This window comes from Canis aureus, chromosome 2 (genome assembly GCF_053574225.1).
Source record: "Canis aureus isolate CA01 chromosome 2, VMU_Caureus_v.1.0, whole genome shotgun sequence".
Taxonomy (NCBI): domain Eukaryota; kingdom Metazoa; phylum Chordata; class Mammalia; order Carnivora; family Canidae; genus Canis; species Canis aureus.
Window position 1 is genome coordinate 24,109,061 of NC_135612.1, and position 22,198 is coordinate 24,131,258.

The 22,198-nt window shown below is 34.8% G+C and overlaps 1 protein-coding gene across 2 annotated transcripts in view; it reads left to right on the top strand.

Annotated features, from left to right (window-relative positions):
- EDIL3 (EGF like and discoidin domains 3) overlaps window positions 1-22,198 on the top strand; it is a 389,979-nt gene that overhangs the window by 347,659 nt on the left and 20,122 nt on the right. For both annotated transcript variants that reach the window (XM_077866066.1, XM_077866069.1), the window contains one exon: window positions 19,238-19,393. In XM_077866066.1, coding sequence (XP_077722192.1) covers window positions 19,238-19,393 — 156 coding nt within the window. The remainder of the gene's footprint in view (window positions 1-19,237; window positions 19,394-22,198) is intronic.

The window sequence follows — 22,198 nt, forward strand, 5'->3', positions numbered from 1 at the left end:
AGTCCTCCATTCAGTAGAGCTGTTAGCAGAGCCTCACATTTGGACAGTGGGAATAGAGGCAACCTTAGCACAAGGCAGAGAGGGCTGGAGGGAAGCAAAAAGGAAGTCAGAGAGATTCCAGATCTTTATCTAATGGAACTAATCTTTTCTTGTATCTGGAAGAGCAGATGGGGAGGAGCTGCTGCTTCTCTCTACTTAACATTTGTTAAAATTTAAGAGGAATTATATTTTCCTACAAGCCCAATTCCTAGAGTTTAAGTATCTAAGGAAGAGCCATTACGCGACTGCCAGGGATTTGTTCAGTTGTCCTGAACCACATGGAAAATAAAGAAAGCAGTCTGAAGTTAACTTTGTCACCCTAAATCAATTTATGAACAAAAGCCCTAATATTTGATTTTGTTTTTCTTAAAATCATCTTCTAATGCCTTAAAAACATTCCCTTTCAAAAGATTCTCAACCCAGGCAGGGGGTGAGGTGACGGGCACTGAGGGGGGCACTTGACGGGATGAGCGCTGGGTGTTATACTATATGTTGGTAAATCGAACTGCAATAAAAAATATGAAAACAAAAAAACAAAGGATTCTCAACCTAAAAAACTAACCACATCTACAAGTTGTGTACTTGGATTTGGCCTAAGATTAAGAAATATCGTTCTTGGTGGTCATTATAGAGTTGCTATTGCTCTTTATTGCATCTTTATATTGGATTTTAAATTGGTGTCATTTATTTCTAGGAAACTCAGCTTATATAGCTTTTTAGGAACAAACATGTTTTTAACTAAATATGACAGGAAATTATTTTTAAAATGTACTTTGGTATAGCATTTTGCTCTTACAAAAATATTTTCATATCTCATTTGGCCCTGAAAACAATTATTTAAGGAGGTCAGGACAGTTGCTACGGACTTCACGTTAGAGGAGAGGAAACTGTCTCAGAAAACATAGACAATTGTCTGGGGAGACATAGGCAAAAAAATGACTGAAGTCCTACTGAGTCCAGGCTGCTAGCTCTACTGGGAGAGCTTTTCCGCATACTTCCTGGCCTGAACAGATGAGCTCTGTGCAAAACAAGACAGACCCCAAATCTAGATGGTAACAATAAAGAAAAACTATTCTTCTCTTGTTCTTATGGGAGCATAGTTTTAATTGATCTTTTTTAACATATAATTTCAAAGGGAAAAGGGTTTAAATTTAATAAATATAACACTCACTGAATTTTATTCACCTTGGAAAAGAAGTTGCCTGACTCAGAAAAAGATGATTTGTTCTTTTATGTGTCAGTAGATTTGGTAATTATGCATTATTTTATTGACTCGTCTCATAAGCACATAAATCACTTGAAATGTCGACTCACAAACGTGTTGTTTTTAGCTGCCTTAATGCTGTCATTACTTTTCTCTTCAAATATGAGAAAGAACTTACACAGATACTTTTCTGATCAATTTCAATGCGGGCTTGAATGTTAATACCTAAGGATGGAGGGTCATCTTCAGTGGGAAAAAGCAAGTTGCAGGCAAGTGTATCCTGTGCCATCAGAAGACTGTACCATGTCTAAGAGAGTTCTGGAGATGTCACTGTATTCCAGTTTGCCGTCCCAGCCCAGGTTCCATTTTACTTTCTAGTACACTTTGATCATATTATAACAAACATTATTTGAGACTTTTCTTAATAAACTATATATATGATATGTAGTTAATTATTATATGTAATGAACTATCTGTGATATACATAGTGATATCTGAATATATATTTCCTGACACGATCTGTAAAACAAATTTCTTAACCCAAAGAAATATGAAAAAGAACCTGTGACATTATGCCTTTCAGACATTTAGTTGTGTATGTAAACATTCCTTTTCAGAGATTATAACAAAAATGTGGAGGTTTGGACACAAGGGATGAGTCTGCATGTACTGGACATATATATGGATAATGAGACAAAGTTGCAGTGACCATTTAAAAGATTAAACTATAAAAAGCAAACACTTTGAAATAAAACCTGCAGATACCCAGTGTATCTGCACTTTTCAGAAATGGGAAATTGATTTTTAGCAGCTGCTTTTTCTCTAGCACATCTAAAAGGTGATGTAGGAAATATCTCCCTAGATAAAAAATTGGCTATGTATTTTGACAAATAGTAAACTTTAGAAAGTCAGCATACTCATGTCACTAGAAATTAAGGATAGAATACTGTTTGGTAGTCTGGCTAAATAAAAAATATTCAAATTTACATCATGCTATACGAATACATGCTACTTTTTAAAAAGGTGCAAATCGCTACTGAAGTGCTTGCTGGACTCACAAATTATATATATTGCTAATAGACTTTTATGTTATTGGAAACTCAAGAAGTAACCAAAGCATTAGCAAATGGAGTGATCTATATAAAAATTGGTAGCTAGGGACTGCCCAAATTTAGAAAAATGAAAAGATTGGCAAAACAGAAACATGGTATCGAACAGTAGGGCTGGGCATTTTGTAAAGAACCTAAAATCCAGAGGTTGAAGGATTTGTTCGAGCAGAAAGCATGATGAAAACCTAAAGACTTTTACTTTTCAAATAGCACACTTAGGTTAAAATCTAAATTCCTTATGCTGTAAATTTCTTCTTTTACTTACTATGGCCAGTGACTAAGAAAACCTTCAGGAGTTAGTTCAAATCTTCCATTCCAGCCTCCTTCCCCTACAGTTTTTCAGCCCTATGTTCCAGCCAAAAGGAGATTCTCCTTCTCCAAACACAGAAAGCTCAAGATACTGTACATTTGAAAGTGCACTTCTCCTGGTCTAGAATGCCTACCTCCCCCGATCACAGCCCTAGCTCCAAATAATCCTTTAACATCCAGGCTCACCTAGGCCCTGATGGCTCTCCACACCGTGCAGGTGTTCCTATGCCCAAGGGGTCCATGCGTCTGTGCTGTAATTTCTGCTTATAGGAATCTGTTTCTCCCATGATACCAGAGCAGCACAAGAGGACTTTAGGAACCTGGGGGCTTAGGCATCAAAAAGTATTGGATTGATGTTTGGATAAATAGAAAATAAAAGGAAATCTAACATAAGTGGTTATTATTGATTAGCATGTAGCATAGGGAATTACAGAGATCTGCAATTGGAAAGATACCTCAAAAATCTTCTGAACTGTGCCTTGCATTTTACAAATGAGGTTCAGAAAGAAACTTACTTTAGGTTATCAAACTAAGGTGCAACATAGTCAAGATTTTTTTAAGAGTTTATTTTTAAATAATCTCTATACCTGCCATGGTATAGGGTCCAACTTACAACCCTGAGATCAAGAGACATATGCTCTACTAACTAAACCAACCAGGTGCCCCCAGATTTAAGATTTAAATCTATGTCATATGGTTTTAGTTCTATATCATAAAGCATCTGATGAAAGAAACTGTTATATACACTATGTCTTGGTTATTTAGAATTTTACCACTCTGTAAAAATATTTTTTAAATTTTCAAGTATTGAGGAGCACTTGGTGACTAAGGTATTTTATATAAGCCATTGTTTTATTTATTATTGTTGGACTGGTTTGCCAATTATATCCTTTTTATTTTTTAGATCAAAGGAAGTGGTACTGAACACTTTACATGCTTATTTTTAAATCAGGGCACTTAGCCTCTCCTTCATTTTTCTCAGTAAGCATTAATCTTGTTTCCAGGTCTTATTTTTATGTTCTTCATTGCAACTCTATACTTCCTAATATGAAACTTTATGGTTCACTGTAAACCTCAGTTGACCCTAAAAATTATACATGCATCAATTCCAACATCAGGGTGACTGAAAACAAGTCACATCTTAGTACTTAAAATAACAATACAAACTTTTTCATATAGCTATGAAAAGCAGACTTTAAATTGCATGAATTAATTTACTGAATTTTAAAGTAATGAATTTAAAAATAATTTTAGCTAGTACTAGACAGGTAAAATACAGAAAACAATCAGCAAGAGAGTTCAGGCACATGTAAAATCAAGACGAATTTACTTATTTTTAAAAGAGTTTTTTTTTTTAATTTTTATTTATTTATGATAGTCAGAGAGAGAGAGAGAGAGAGAGAGAGGCAGAGACACAGGCAGAGGGAGAAGCAGGCTCCATGCACCGGGAGCCCGACGTGGGATTCGATCCCGGGTCTCCAGGATCGTGCCCTGGGCCAAAGTCAGGCGCTAAACCACTGCGCCACCCAGGGATCCCTTTTTTTTATTTTTTAACCAAAAATTGATTTCAGGAATAAGAATAAGCAAGAGATTTTAGAGTGTGTATAACCCCTATTTATTACTTTGCTATACAAAAATCCTCCATTTCCTAAAGCTTTCTGGGCTCAACACCAACATATAGAGACTACAATTAAATTGTCACTAAAAACCTACACTTCATATTCCCAACCAAGCAAGGGAAAAAGTGAGAAGAGTCTTTAAAAAATTTTGTCCAACCAAAAGAATATCTTACATTTTTCCTAGGAGATATGCCCTACCAAGACTTGTTAAATTATAAAAATCTCTCAGAAGAGAGAACTAGCGCAATGCCCTATATGGATCATGAGAGATTTTAATAATACCTATTTCTCTGGATTATTTTTCTCTGGAGTCATCAGCATGCAAAGGAATATACTGTACAATTAGCACAAAAAAGAATGTACAGACACCAAGCACAAAGAGGCTTCTCCTTTCCCCTGCATTCTTCCTTTTACTCAATCTCAGCTGGAAGGAGAGAGAATCAAGGTAATGTTTGAGGAGCAAATCAAGGGAATTTTAAAATTGTAGGAACCGTGTAATGCTTGTTCAGCGTGTGTGTGTGTGTGTGTGTGTGTGTGTGTGTGTGATTTTTGCTTAGGGCCATGGTATATTACCCAAATAGGTAACCCTACTACACCCTCTTCTTTCAGTGTCATATCTAGTCTGTCATAGGAAGAAGCTGTCTGGCTGTGAATGGGGTTGCATTTTTTGCCTAGGACAAGTGGAGCAGCAGATGACTTCTGGTGCAGCACTTTCCAGGACCCTCAGCTCTTCAGTAATCTAGATGGAGCTCAGTGTAATGAGCTCTCTGCATACTTCCAGCCCTCACAATTGAGGGTACTTCATCCATACTTGCAGCTTCATCCTCCCGAGTCCCAAACTTTAGAGTCCATCTTATTCCAAGACAATGCACATGTAAAGCATTGACACACGAAGTCTGAGTCAGGCATCATTAGAATCTCTGCTGTTCCTTTTTGTTACCATAGGCAGTTTTGGACCACAAACCTATTTCATCTCTCAGTTGATTCTCTGCTTGATGTTATTGCTTCTCATCCCAAATTTAGTCTCATCAATATTTCCTGAAAAGAGAATCTAGCCACTGAGTGGACATAGTTTTATACCTGTGTCTGTTCCTAGGTACACAGAGTGTCTGTGTGCTTAGAACTTTACCTGTTATTTCCTAGCAGACAGCTCCCAAATCCTCTAGTCCCCATTTGACACACCTTCTTTTACTCTACTTCCTATAAAGTATGTCTCAGATCTGCAAACTTCTGCAGCAGCTCTATTGTCTTTTGTCACCTTGAGTTTCTAAAATCCCATCAGCCAACTGTAACATCCTGTCCCCCAAGATACTCTGGACCAGCTATCCTGACTTAGCTTCTCTTCCTTGTTCCCATGTGAGTGCCATTCCTCTAGTCTGGCCTCTTGAGTCAATACTGAGTTTGGATTTGTCTGGTCTGCCTTCCTAGTCCTGGAGGGAGAAATCAAATCCCTTAGCCTCCTGATTCTGAAACTTACTTGGCAAAATGACATTAGATCTGGTATTCTACTCGCTTCTTGTCCAACTCTTTATCTACCCATTTCTGACCTTGATGTGTTAACCCACTCTTATTCTTGTGGGCTGTCGTTGGCTGTCAGTTTGACACTCTTTATCTTGATTTAATCTCTGATTCAATTGAGTGAACACTACAAAAAATAATAATAATAAAATAAAATAAAGGTCCTGTCCTTTCACCTGTCAGATTATCCCTGGGTCTTCCATTCTTATTACTGCTCTTTGAATCTAGGGAACTTAACCTCATTCTGCATTACTGACAAAGCATTGAAGTCATTCTCATTAACTTTGATCTTTTTCTGCCAAAGCTTATACTACACTGCACAATGCTGCCAAATTCACAGCTCCATGGAGTATAAACATGAAATTCTTAATACTGTACCTTAAATCTTCTCTCTCAGGAAAATATTTTTCTTCATTCAAACATTTCTTTAGATATTTACACATCATTTTTCCTTGCTGCTTATCTGTGAAAAAAAGCTGGCCCTGCTATACTTCGGAAACAAACCCCAAGGTTTATTTCTGATCCAATCTCTTTCCATCTCATCTATCTACCTATCAAGTGAAGGTGTTCCTGGATCCTTAATACATGCATACCTTAGAATAAACCTGGAAGATGTAAAGATGACTAAAACATAATTAGAGCACTCAAAGAGCTCAAAATCTAGTAGAGGACAGACATTCCTAAACAGATTATTGCAAGAACAATCTAATACATTATATAAACTTTGGAAAAATATGCTAAAGAGAGTATAGACTGATATTTTGAAAAGAGGGCTTTGAATGCAGGTCGGGCTCTGCATTCAATGGGGAGCCTGCCTGAGATTCTCTCCCTCTGTCCCACCCGACTCCATTCTCTCCCTTCCTCTCTCTCTCTCCTTCTCTCTCTGCCTCTCTTTCTCTCTCAAGTAAGAAAGTAAATAGATCTTTAAAAAAAAATAAAATTAAAAAATAAAAAATTAAATTAAATTAAAAAAAAAAATCGGTGTGGAAATGTTAGATCCATTCTTAATGTCTGGGTTTTTACTGTTTTATTTTATTTTATTTTTTATTTTATTTTATTTTATTTTTTAAAGATTTTATTTATTTACCTGAGAGAGAGCAAGAGGGAGACAGAGGGAGCAGGAGGTGTGGGGAGGAGCAGAGAGAGAGGGAGAAGCAGACTCCCAGCTGAGCAGGGAGCCCTAGGCATGGCTGATCCCAGGACCTGAGCTGAAGGCTGATGCTTTAACTGATTGAGTCACCCAGGCGCCCTCCTATTGGACTATTTTAAATTACTGTTTCTATCTTGAAAATACAACCATATTTGTTATTTTGATCTGAAAGTTTTCAAAAGAATATGTTATTTCAGAATTATTCTTTATAGTTAATCTTTCAATTTCCCCAATAATGGTCACATTTCTTGCTCCTAAAGCATGATCTCTGCATGACTGTTCACGTGCCTTGCTGTTACTTTTTAAAGAAAATGTTAGTGTACAAAGGAGTTGGAGGCAGTGCATTATAAGATCATGATTTTTTAGACTATTTTAATTTTTTAGAGTGTTAAATTATATGTATGACCGCTGTCCTAAGTGTCTTGAAAAGGGAAACTAAAAAATTGTTTGCATGGACCTATAGTTGATTCTGTTTAACATACAAATGTGTCAGAGCGCATATTCTGATTCCTAAACTAACAGATATTTCAGCATTCCTTGAAATGTACCAGATTTCTCTGTAATGAGAAAGATGTGTCAAAATACCTCTTTAGGTACGAAAAGCCACAAGATCAAGAGACAAATCTTGTGAGTTATTTATGAAGATGAACAGTTTCTTTATTTTTCTTTCTGTTTTGATTACTTGCTGATTGATTCCATTGTAAATAACTTTCTAAAATTATGCTTTTGCTGTCATTCTATCCAATAATTTCTACATGATTCCTCTCTCTTCTTTAAAGCAGTGTTTGAATGTCACTAAAATATCTTTCAGATTTTAGGATCCTTAAGCAATTACAATATCAAATAAGAGGGAATTATGCTTCTACTTTCTGTTTATTTCACTTCTGATTTTTTTTTCAAATTATGTTAAAAACATCAGCAGCTTTGTGACTAGAGTCTCAGATCGGGTATCAAAGACAGTTATCTCAAAGATGTTCAACCACAAGAGCGGGAAGTGTCTCATGAAATTCTTCATTTAAATCTCTAAGTGATCCTTTAGTGAAATGAGCTATAACTTAGGGAGTTTTAAAAATCTTGAATACAAATGCAAAAAAAAAAATTAAATAAACTTAATATAATGAGTTTGTTCCAAATGATTTATTAATTCCATACCTAATTTTAAAACTGTGGTTTATGAGCTATTTTACAGTAATAGAAAATATAGTGCATGAATAGTTTTAGAATTAAAGAATGTGATTTTAAAAATATGAGATTGTTTGGAGCTGATTGCACCAAGAAATGAGCTCTTGTTCTGAGACAAGCATATATACGAGAGTCCCTTAAATATAGCCCCACTTCTTGAAAGACGGAGAGTATTAGCATCTTATTGTTCATATGCAATCAGGAAGGACATATTTTACAAAAGCTATATAGCCTATATTCAATTCATGACGTTATAACTGTTAGGTGTACACCTATTTGGGGCTTGATTATAAATATATCCAGGCCACGTTGTAGTGTGGAAGCTAATTAAAATATGTTCATCAGGTAGTACTTAGATTTTTATCAGCATCCAGCTCCCAGTTTTCTATTTTAACCAGTTAATAAGCTGAAAAGACCTTGGACCCCATATTAAAGAGAACAAATGGGAAATTAATGTTAGGACCTAAAAGAGAAGCTTAACAAAATTGGAGTTTCAAGAATTCAACTGCTCCTTATTTCTGCTTGGGAACAAAACAAATGGAAATGAACATCAATAACAGTTGAAGACTATAGAGAAGATATTTTTACCATAAATAAATAAAACACGTTGATTTTATGGGTATTCAATAAGGAAATCTATAACCAGGGTTTTCAATGAGGCTCTTTAAAACTTCAATTACAGTGTGTGGTGACTGGTGTACTGATGGACAGCCTTGCCAGATCCACCGGAACCAGGCTTGCCTTTTTACACAAATAAAATGCTGACAGTGTTACTGACTAGCATTTGAATGGAACTAATTTGTATCCTTTTTATCCACACTATATGTATATTCTATCCTTTGGACAAAAGTTTGGGGGTGGGGGTTGGTGTTTTGTTTTTTTTTTTTTTTTTTTTTTTTAAAGCCACCCTTTAGGGCAGTTCACTTTCTGTGTCAATGGCTCTTAACCCTGTAATCCGCAGGCAGCTCTTCCTGCTGAGCCATATCCCTTCCCTTTCCCCTCCAATCACTTCAGAGTAAAGCAGTGACCTGGGCTGTTTTCCAGCTGTTGACACTGATGATACATTCTCCCAAAGTAATTTGAAGCATTTACTTCATGCTTGACTCCTGAGAGGCCATGCCCCTTTCTACTTCCTTTTGTGAGGATTAGGGGGGAAAAGTTACATCTAGTTCTCTTTGCATTGATGTTGTTTAAGCCTAAAAATCAGTCACCAGATAATGTGCATATGAGAAGACTGAAAATCCTAGTATTAAGGCAACTTGGTCTCATGAAACAAAATCGTAAAAAAAAAAAAGAAAAGAAAAGAAAAGAAAAGAAAAGAAAAGAAAAGAAAAGAAAAGAAAAGAAACAAAATCGTGTATGGGACTCAATGGATGATTTATAAATTGTGAGAATGTCAAAGTTTTATATCAACCTAAAATGCATAGTTCCTCCAGCAAGCATGGTACATAAAATAGGTTGTGTGTTCTCTGTCAACTTTCCTACCTTTTGAGGGCCTTGTAATATCTAAGATATGCAATGGGATTTGCTGTTGCAGTATACTTTAATTTGTGGGTGTTTTATTTTCAGAGTCCTTACAATTTTATTTATTTGTCACAAAACAGGATTTATGTAAATTTACATATCAACATATATTTGTGTATGGATGTTTTGTATTTGTAAATGTCAGTCTCTAGAATATGTAATGATTATACAAAATATAAGTGCCTTTGGTACTATTCAGTAAAGTGGTTGCCAAAGAAATATATTCAAACAGCTTTTTCAAGTAAACAGTCAACCAAATACTGGCTACTGAAGTGCATGCAAGTTTGATTGTTGGTTCAGTGAATCTTTAGCTTATAAAAGATGCTGATGCAATTTTTACCTAAGTTCCCCTCTCACTGTGCTATCAGAAAGCACTAAATACAAACTACTTCAATTCCTATTTAAAAGTTGTGTTCTTGTTTTTTAAATTACATGCAAATCACTTGCCAGTCATTTTCTTTATTTTCTACTTCATTTGGGCTTTGACACCGCTCTAATTAAAATATCCGAACAATATTTATTGGATATCATTATGCTCTTAGATCAAAGTTTTGTATTAAGTGTCCATTTACCAATTAATAATGACCCTATCAATTGCAGACTAATTCAATTAGCCATTGCTCTGAATTTTTATTCATGGAATAAACCAAAGTTCCAGACTAATCAAAATCAGGCTTGAAAGTTACATAAAGATATGGTAATACTACTGTCTCAGAGTGATCTTATTTTTGGTGAACTCAGCAAAAAATCACTTTCAATAACCCAATGAGAAAAGTTATGATTCTTTTCCCTAGGAATTTTCTAAGTTTTATAATTTTCTTCAAATGTTTTTTTCTTTGAAAAAATGGGTAAGAGCCTACCTGTTAACTAGATGTCACTTTTAGTTACATCTAACTATAATTGAGAATGTTGTTTTTGAAACAATTCAAAAATAAAATTTGTATAGAATATTACAGAAGTCTATTCATTAAAAAAAAGAGTGAGAAAACCACCTTATTTTCCTTTTATATATCATGATTTAAGTAAGTCAATACAAGGGCATTATATTCAGTCTTTGTATTTTATTAACCCTAATGTATTTATCATTTTGGTCCTTTTGTCTTTTAAACTTGTTTGAGATTTAATGAGAAAATCATGATAGATGAACTTTGGTTTACACATGAAGTTTTAGTGAAGGCCGGTTGAATTTTCTCTGACTTTTTCCTGAGAACTCCATTTGAAAGGTTCCTCTGGAGCTGAGAGAGCAAACCTGATTTTAAGTGTTCCTATGTTGAGCTTATGAGGAAATCACTTACATCATTTTAACTCATTCAACTTCTGCTACAACCTTTGATTCCCTTCCATTATATACAAAGTACACATACAAATGTACACCACCAGGCCCTGGACAGAGTCCCTTGAAACCAGTGTGTAGATTCCAGCATTAAATCAGAGTAGTAGTGGTTAAGACCCAGAGCCTGCCTTGAGGTCTGGAGGGCCCACCGATCACTTTACTACAACCAAAAACTGTATGCAGTGGCCACCATTCTACCTCCCAGTGTCTCATCACACGCATTTGCCCTGGAATACAAACCTGGCAAAGTAGAGTGGAATATGTGTTGACTACATGTTAGCTCATTAAATCCTAAAACAGAAATCATTCATTCACTATGTATTTATTGAAACACATTATATATGCTAGGCACTGGTGAACAACAGAGACCAAATTGCCTGCACCCTGTAACTTTACATTTGACGAGAGAGTGCTTTGGACTGTGTATTATCAAGAAAATAAGTTTCCTATATTCAGAGGAAAAACAACAAGAGTAGGAGAGGCTTGTCCTTCAGACTAAGGTGTTCAGCATAAATGTCTGCTGGACATTGGTAACAAGGATGAAGACAGTGCTGAAGGTCAGAGAGAATTCTCACAACTGCCCAATCAACGAGGAAAGGTGAAGGGAAACCCTTGTGCCCAGTGTGCCAGCAAACATCAGGACTGTCCCTACTCTGTTCAAGTAAAGGAAAATTAAACAAGATGATATGGGGCTTGTTTTTTAACATGTAGAATAACAAAAGGACAGAAATTGTTCTAAAGGTATAAAGATAATCTATCAAAGTAGAAAATTTTCTACCAAAACAATGCATTACTAGAACGTATTTAAAGGAATTTTCTCCATGAATAATAGAGGGATGAGATGAATACTGAGATGAAGAAAGAGGTATATCTTCATAATAGTGTATTTCAGGGAAATTTTAAAATTTAGCAGTAGAACTTGTATTATCAAAAATAAAATTCATCATATTGAGGACGAAATGGAGAAACTCCTGACAATGCACAGGAGAATGAAAAAAATGAAAGCTATGAGTGAGAAAATAATATAAATAAGAAAAATCGAAAGTAAAGAACCCATCTTTGGTTAACCCACCTTCTATTGGGAGACACCAAAAGAAGCAGAAGCAACATTTTAAACAAACTCTAATACAGGAAAACCTGTTGACCATACCTCCCTCCTGCAGAAATTAGTCTACAGCTTGAATGGACCCACTTGATTCCATTGAGAAACAGCAAAAGAGATTCTACTCTCATCAAGATATATCCTGGTATATGAAGATGACGGCCATCATTAGTAGTGTTAATTTCAAAACTAAAGAGCAAACCTTGTAACTATCAGCCAGGTAGAGAACAGAAACAAACAAAAAGAACTGGGTTATTTGGGGAAAAGTGTTGAGAAAATTACATTCTTATGAAAAATTAAGTATGAACTTTTTATCACATCCTACATATCCATAAAGCCAAGAAGGTTTAGATGTTGAAAGAAAACATAGAAGGAAAACCCACAGAAAATTATAGGAAAACATTTAGATGATATTTAAATAATGTAATTAAGTAGACATTTTTTTAAGCCATACCAAAATATGTAATCACAGAGGGAATGATTGGTAGATTTGAGTATAGGAAAATTTAAAACTTGTACATCAAATTTAAAATTAAATAACAGCAGATTAGGAAAAAAATGCAATGAATATGACAGAAGCCAATATTGATGCTATATAAATACATAATTCTTAAAGCCAATAAGAAAATCTCTACTCCAGTAGTTAATAAAGGACATTAGAGAGACTATATGCATGTATTATTAGCGAGACTGAAAAATTAGGAGAATGTAAATCTAATCAAATGTCATTTAGTGCAATTTATATACATTAAATATAAAGTACCATTTTTTAAGTTGTCAAAATAAAATGTTATAAAACAGGGGATTGGTGAGTATGTAGAGAAAAAAATATGTACTGTAGATGCAGTGTATAATCTTTCTGGAGACAAAGGAAACAGTATCACGTTTCAAATAGCAGGTCTTTTACGCTGATAAAGAAACAGTTACAGCAAATGCAAAAGATATGAACAAGGGAGTTCATTCTACATTTTTACTGATAAAAAAGAATTGGAAACAAACTAAAGGAATATCAATAGGGGACTGGTTAAATAATTTTCATATTCATTCATGTATCTATAACAGAGAGTGTTAGAGCCATGACACACTATTAACTGTTGTTTAATAAAAAAATCCAGATGAAGTGAAAAAATGCAAGTTATAAAGCAACACGTATACTGTGTGTTTGTTTTTATGAAGAAAAATGGGAATAAGAAATATCTGCAAATATGAATATCAAGAGGTCAATAAGAATTAACTCTGGATAATAAAATTATAGATTGTTATCTGAATTCTTTCTCTTTTACCACTGAGATTTTCACAGTGAGTGTTTATTATTTATCTTGAGAAAACTAATCTATTTTCACATCTTTTGACCAAATAACCTTAATTCTATGAATTTATCCCATGTAAATGAGATGTGTGGCCAAATGAAAGGACTAGGGTTTTATGGGGGTGTTAATTTTAACAGAAAAAAATTGAGGATACAGAGAGAAGTAAATGTTTTATAGTGAATGATTGTGGTAAATCCTTAACATGGCATGTTATGGCAAAAAAAAAATCTTAAACATAGTTTATTGACATAGAGAACCACGAATAAAATATTAAGGGGGAAAAAGAATAAACTAATTGACCTGCAAATCTGGACTAAAAGTGTAACCAACACCTGGTAACCCAATCAAATGCCAAGTACAACAAATTTGTCTAAAAAATGTGTTTAGAAAAAGCGTTGATTGTATCTGGTAGTGAGACAGTTATTTTCTACTCCTTCTATATTTTCAATTTTTCTTGACAGCATGTATTACTTTTTAATGTGAGAAATATTATTAAATTAAAATTATTAAATATAAATTATGTATAGTTATGCTATCTCCCATCCTCAGTTAAAACATGCAGTTGAACTACATGCATGATTCTAAGCGAACTCTTAAAAAGTTAGCAGTCATGAGCCAACAGCAATCACAGGGGTGTAACCCAGGTTTGAGATTGCAGGTAATTGTTAAGTACAGAATTATCTCAATTTTTGAAATCAGGGAAAATGATGCCTAGACATTTGGAATGTCTGCTATATGCCTGGTGTCCTACAAAACATGCTTCTGAATGATCACCTAAGCTTACAAAACTTGTTTAGAGCACCATACAAGGGTTATATGTGGTTGTACATGGAAAAGGCATACAACAGAATACTAATAAAACAGAAAAGTCCCTCAATTTTTTGAAAGGTTATTTTATGGTACAATTTTTTGTATTAATGTTCATAACTGTTAAGTCCAACATGGAAAAAGTAATTGCTACATTAAATATTTAAAAATATTAGAAACTTAAATTTTTTCAGTAAAAGAGGGAAGGAAAGCAGTAATGACTGGTGAAATGAATATATAGTATATAGGATTTTAAGAATTCTGAACCTGGGATCCCTGGTGGTGCAGCGGTTTAGCGCCTGCCTTTGGCCCAGGGCGCAATCCTGGAGACCTGGGATCAAGTCCCACGTCGGGTTCCCGGTGCATGGAGCCTGCTTCTCCCTCTGCCTATGTCTCTGCCTCTCTCTCTATCTCTGTGACTATCATAAATAAATTAATTAATTAATTTTAAAAAATTTAAAAAAAAAAGAATTCTGAACCTGTAACCTTAGACCTACTAGATCATATCAGATGCTGAGCTGGATAATATTTTTTTAAGATTTTATTTATTTATTTATTTATTTATTTATTTATTTATTTATTTATTTATAAGAGGCACAGAGAGAGAGGGAGAGACACAGGCAGAGGGAGAAGCAAGTTCCATGCAGGGAGCCCAACGTGGGACTTGATCCCGGGACCCTGGGGTCACGACCTGGGCCGAAGGCAGATGCTTAACCGCTAAGCCACCCAGGTGTCCCAAGCTGGATGATCTTGCAAAATAAGTTGATCACATTAACTAGCTGGCCTGGAAATATGGGCTAAAAGTGTTAACCAACATTTGATAACCAACAATACTGTTCAAATACCAAGTACAAGGAATTATGTGCCTTAAGTGTAGGTAGGATTACATACAATTAATTGTATTATGTAATGTTACAGTAAAAATTTCTTTATTGAAACCAAAATGGTGTCTAAACATTTTGCCCTTAATCTCATTTTTGAACACTATGTAATTATATTAGCTTCAAAGTTACTTATATTTAATGAATTAATTTTACCAAGTTCTGTGAAGTTATAAAATATGTCATTCAAGATAGCTGAGCTCTAAAGCATTTTAGATGCATCTCTGTTGTATGTTTCTGTAATACGTCTCTTTGGCCTTTTTATTTCTTTTCTTTTCACTTGTTTATCTATATCACTTTTCATTTTCCTCACCCTTTTAAGAACATCTCTATGAAAATCAGCTGACTTTCCTATTCTGCCCTTCCAGGGAGCCATCTGTCAGGGTGATGCAGACCTCTGAAATGTCATTTATCTTGACCTTTCTCAAACAGATACTCTTAGTTGTTCTACAATTTTCCTAAGTTAGATACTCTAAAAATATTTATGCTTCACTAAAACATGGAATGTTTTACAACAAAAAAAGTTACATTCCTACATAACCCTCATGAAATACTTTTTTCTTTATTTACATATCATTTAAGCCTCTCTATATATGCATCCTTTTTTTTTACTCATATAATTAAAAGGAAATAGTAAATGATTTCACCCATAAATCATGTACTATGATCCAGAAGTTGTTTGTAGGACTATCTGGCCACCCTGTTTCCTTGATTCTATATTTATGTTTCTAATAACATGCTGAGACTGATAATAGAGTATTCCCCTAAATTTATTCATTGTTTTATTCTTACCAAATTCTTATATGCCCCTTACTATATTCTATGTGTTGCTTACCACACTTAGTAAATATTAATTCACCCATAAAATCCTATGAGGATTGTTCTTTTCATTTTTCAGATGAGGAAATTGAGATGTAGACAAGTCAAGTAGCCACCCCAAGGGCATATAGCCAGTAAGAGTAGTCATTTCGGGGACCCAGACCATCCAGCCCTTCTACAATAGACTGCCTCTCACAATCAGAAGATCAGAGAGGATGTTTAACTAGTTGCCTTTCCCAGTAAAAACTGGATGATACAACTGTGACACTGTGTTTCGTGGACCAGTGATGTTATCCTACGTAAAAAAATAAGAGAAAGACAGCTGGCATTTTCTGCTATAGTATCTTGTGGCATCCTTAGCCACGGTTGGTTCTTGTCCATGGAACATACTTAAGAAGTGGTTTTAGCTCAATCCAGCAAAACCTTCATTGAGAGACTGTTATATGTAAGGCACATTAAATACAGATCCAGACATGAAGTGCAGTGCGCTAAGCCAAATGTCTACCCATATGCCAGCTCAGTGCCCTAAATAACCTGTTGTATTGAAGCCAAACCTTGGGAGGTGAGGGTCTATCTAAAACAGCTAAAGGCATTTTGTCCAGCATGTTTACAGTACAACTTTAACTCAGAAGATCTATAAGAAGCCAAAATACTTATGGGCCAATGGTAAGCATAGATTCAGAAGATGAGCTTTTCTGGGATCATCCTGAGTGCTGAACATGAGAGTGACATGTCTGTGTGTCAGACTGAGATCTGTACATGTCCTGTTGCAGAATTTTCGTGTTAGGTGTGGGATGCTGATTATTTTTACACTAAAAAGGGTTTGCTTAGGCCTGGTATTCTGAGTTTAATGTAGCAATTTTTAGGACAAAATCCAGCTTGAAACAGATTGCTGACTATTTAAGTAGAGAAGTTGACTTAACTGGAACAAAAAAGAAAAACATTTCTAGTTAAAAAAAAAAAAAAAGCTGAAGAAGGGGAGCAGTTAGAGTGGGAGAAAAACATATCTGTTAGAAAGAGCCAAGACACACAACTTAAGGAGAAAACATCTCCACCCAGCAGGAAACCCAGCTGACTTTAACAAATACCACAGAAAAAGAGATATGCTATAAGACTCTTCATTGCGTCATCTTAGCTAAAGACTCATAGAAACTAGAATTCAGCCTCAGAAGTGTTCATATTCTTGGAGACCATTTGAGTTCCTGTGTGTTTATAGCATTGATGGTAACACACTGGCTTAGAATGCTGTAAGGTGTTTTGTTTTGTTTTGTTTCCCATTAATTGAGTGTCAGCAACATTAAGAGCGTTTTGAAGACCAGTGGCTATGCCTAGGTGTCTCTGCGCAATTATATTTGGATTTAGGACAACAAAAGCAACCTGTATTTTTAACCGTGGACAGGAGAACAACAGAGAGGAAATTCGTGTTAAAACACAGGGCTCTTTTAGTATCGTAAAGCTGGCATTGGTTTGGTTTGGGGTGTAGAGTTACTGTAAGTTTGATGAGTATGGTGAAGAAGCTTTGAGATTCTTCAGAATTTCTGAAATGGTCACAGAGAATGGAAAGAAACCACTGAGTGAGAATTTATTTGTATGGTGGAGCTTTGAGTCAGAAAGATAGACTTGTATCTAAGATCCTCCCTTTGCTCGTTATTTATCTTTGGCTCATGCATCATGCTACATTAGGCATCTGTTTCCTCATCTCAAAGGTACTGTGCAGGGCTGTTGAAAGTGTTCAGTGAGGACATATAAGAAAGCACTCCGCATGGTATATGTGAGGCATCAACAGCTTCCTCCCCAGGTATCATGATTCCACCATCTTGCATCAGAGGGACATATAAGACATTTTAGATGATAGAATACATGGTTGGGAAATAGCAAAAAGAAAAGCACTTTATGGTTTTTGCTAAAACTTCTAAAATGTTTTGATAAAGCATTAAAGGTAGTTTTCTGTCTTTACCTATTGTCCAGTTTGAGTCTAATGTCTTTAATTAAGAATATTCCAAAAAGTGAAAAGCCCCTATGAGTGTTTTTTTTTTTTTTTAACATTCATAGGCTGTGAAACATTGGGAGTTTTTTTCCAAATCTTTATTGAAGAGCATCTAAATACAGTCTTTAAATATGGTCTATTCAACACATTCTCCCTAGATTTCTCTTTTCATTCATGGACTATATCTGACCCACAACTATCTATTTGTGGCTACATACATCTCACAGGATGGAGAACCTGAAATAGAAACAAAAGGACAGAGTGGTTGAAAGCCACCAAGGTCACACATGGGATCACAACAGCAAAAGATGATAAGATCAAGGATGTAAGCAGAACACTTAGTCATAGGAAGTAAGAGGAAGTAGATGGCTATTGTGGAAAGAGAGAGGAAGCTGTAGATCAAGGAACATTAATAAACCTAAAGGTAAAGTTATTACAAGAATTGTCCACGTGGAAAATAAAGATTCCTATAATTTTAAAAAATTCACATCATAAGAAAAGCTTCATGAATTAGAGAACAAAGAAGAAATATGTTAACTTATTCAATGTTATGTATTCTTTTTTTTCATAAATACCAATTTTATCTTTTTGCTTCAATTACATCTTGATTAATTAAATGCTTACCACAGGTGTGTGGTTTTATAAGTGCATAGTTTATAGGAACAAACACATCAGGAGTACAGATCCCACAAGTCATAGATTCATACTTTAATCCTCCTTCATTTTTGAAGAATGCCTGACTTCCTCCTAGGCATGTTTAGGATTGTCATTTTCTGAAAGAGATTTTCATTGAACAGTGGTTACTATTACTCAATTATGTATTCCTGAGCTGATTAAAATTCATGGAAATAATGGTGGCTTTTTCTTTAATGTTTAACTGTGATACATATAATATTTTTATTCCTGAGTGTACATAAGTGCAGCTTTATTTTTATTATTATTGAATTGACCAGTAAAGTCAGCAAATTGAATTATAAGCCCTAGCTCTGAAAGACAACAATCATCTCAAGAAGGTCAGCCCTGCAGTTTTGTACCATCATAGTTGTACAAAACTGCACAGTTAGATGAATCGGTTTAATATACAACTGATTGGTAGACGGAAATGACTATCACTTTTTATTTTAAAATGGTCAAAATAGTTATTCAAGTTTTCAACTAAGCTTATCCAGTGGCAAAATCAAAGTTGTAAGCCAATAAAAGACTCAGTCATCAGTTTCAAAATACAAATAATCAGTGCATTTTTGGCTTTAGCATGTATATTACTTTATCTCCTGAATTCAAGAGACTTGCAAATTTATCATGGACTCTATTGTTTAAATCATGTCTTTTCCTTTTTTTTTTTAGGTGGACCTGCTGGTTCCTACCAAAGTAACTGGCATTATTACACAAGGAGCTAAGGATTTTGGTCATGTACAGTTCGTAGGGTCCTACAAACTAGCTTACAGCAATGATGGAGAACACTGGACTGTATACCAAGATGAAAAACAAAGAAAAGATAAGGTAAGTGATCCAAGTGGTTTGTAACATCCAGAAATGGAAGACCAAACTGTATCTAAGTTTGATTTAGTGAACTATTTATACATATGTCTTAAGAATAATGGCTATATACAACTGAAAAAATGTATGTTAAATAAAAAACTTTAACATTCCCATAGTCTCAATTAGCTAAGATCCACCTAAATAAAATTTGCTTATATTTTATAAATCTAATAGAAACAAAAAATTTAATAAAGCACATGTAAATGATCATTGTTTGAATACTTGCCACTATTAATTTTATTTTTTAAAAAGATTTTATTGTTTTAATTTTAGAAAGAGAGCACACACACATGCAAGCTGGGTAAGGGGCAGAGGGAGAGGAAGAGGGAGAGAATCTCAGGCTGATTCCTCACTGAGCGTGGAGCCCAACTCGGGGCTTGATCTCATGACCCTGAGATCATGATCTGAGACAAACCAAGAGTCAGACATTGTACATGATACATTTTCTCAGCAATATTAAGCCTGGCATGGCTATTGCAGTGAGTCAACAGAGTTTAAATTCAATTCACATAAAATTCATTTTAGGGGAGACATGTTTCTAGGTTTCAATTATAAAATCCACACCTATTTACCTTTTAACATCTCAGAACACACACAGACACACACACACTTTACATTTTAGCATCTCAGAAATTGGTTTATTTTACAATGTCACAATTAAATTGGGAGCATTTATTATTTTCTAAAAGAAGCTAAAATAATGGTATGTTTTCTAATCAATAGATCTTAGATGGAATGGATATAGGATTTTTTTTTCTTTAAATTGTCTTCAAATATATTTGTGAGCCCTGGACAAATACTTGCCATGATTTATGGCAAATAACTGTTTCAGTCTCTAACTTTTACTTTCTTACAGTAGTCATTCTGATGCATAGAGAATGAAAATATATTCCATAAGATGAAGTTTTTTAAACTTCATAATTGTATAGCTCTTGATATTAATTTTAAGGTAGATAAGTATTCTCATCTAATATCCATGTGTAATAGTCACTAAAAAGCACATTTGTAGGGACACCTGGGTTGGTTAAGTGTCCACCTCTTGGTTTCAGCTCAAGTCCTGATCTCAGGGTCATGGAACTGAGCCTTGAGTAGGGCTCCACTCTCAGCAGGAGTCTGCTTGAAATTCTCTCTCTCCCTCTCCATCTGCCCCTCCCCTCCAACATGTGCATGCTCTCTCTATCCCTCTCTCTCTCTCCCTCCCTCTCTAAAATAAATATTTTTTAAAAAAAGCACAGTTATACTCACAAAATCCTTATATAGATTGATTTAGGAAAGAGGTATAAATTAAAATATGATCAAACTATTGTACTGATGAAATACTTTTTTTGTCTCCATTTACATTAAGCATGTGACTTTATGATTATATGTGAATAATTTTTTAATTTTTCCCTTAATAGACTAGGCATTTGCACATTAATGCATTTTATTTCATGATCTCTCTATGAAACGTGTGTAAAATTTTTGTTGGGTTGACCAAGTTACTTGATAGTGTTCAGGTTTTCTATGTTACTGATTTTCTATCTACTTTTCCTATCAATTATGGAAAAAGCAATGTGGAAATCTCCAGCTCTAATTGTGGTGTTCCTGATTTCTTCTTGCAGTTATATCAGTGTTTGCTTGATGTATTTTGTAGATCTGTTAAAAGATGCCTGAATAAGTGGGACTGTAATGTACACTTGATCAAATAGCTCCTCTATGATTAGAAAATTATCTTTTTATCCCTGGAAATATTTTTTGATCTGGAATCTCCTTTACTGGCATTAAGAGAGGTTCTCCAGCTTTCTTTTGCTTAATGCTATGTTGGTGTGGGGTTTTTTTCATACTTTTACTTTTAACTCATTTGTACCTTATATTTTAAATACATTTCTTCTACAGAATTTTTTTTTAAGATTTCATTTATTTATTCATGAGAGACACACAGAGAGAAAGAAAGAGCGAGCAGAGACCCAGGCAGAGGGAGAAGCAGGCTGCATGCAGGGAACCCTGACGCAGGACTCCATCCCGGGTCTCCAGGATCAGGCCCTGGGCTGAATGCGGCGCTTAACCGCTGAGCCACCCGGGGCTGCCCTTAAATACATTTCTTCTATGCAGCAAAGGAGTTGGGTCTCCTTTTTACAACTTTACTATCTCTGCTTTTTAGTCAGAGCATTTAAACCATTTATATTTGATATGAATATTAATATTATTGGGTTTAAATCTATTATCTTTCTATTTTCCTACTTGTTGCATCTTTTCTACTTCTTTCTTTTCTTCTTCTTTTGGATTCGTAGGATTTTTTAATGATTCCTGTGGGATTTTTTGTTGTTGTTGACTTATTTGCTGTAACTTCTTTTTATTATTGCAGTGATTTCTGTAGAGTTTATAGCATACATTTTAAGCTTACTAGTCTACCTTCAAATTAATGCAGAGCCCCAGAAACCTACCTCTGGAAGCACAAAATAGATCACAACTATAAACCCATATACTTAGGAGCCACACTTATTGTAATACATGATTTTGACATTCCCCACATAAGTTTTACAATAAAGAAATAGGCTCCCACTAGGCAAGTTGGTCAACTATGAGAGTAAGCTGATACTCAGTGAAAAGGATGTAGACCAGAATTCTGATGTGAGACAGTAAATCAGTGTCATCGATCAATATAAAAATTTCTGAAGAATTAAACCATTTTAATATTATAAACATGACAATTAGCTAAGCCTACATCAAGTGACAGTTTTAAAATTAAATGTAGCCAGTTTATTTATGGTATTATAACTAATTCAG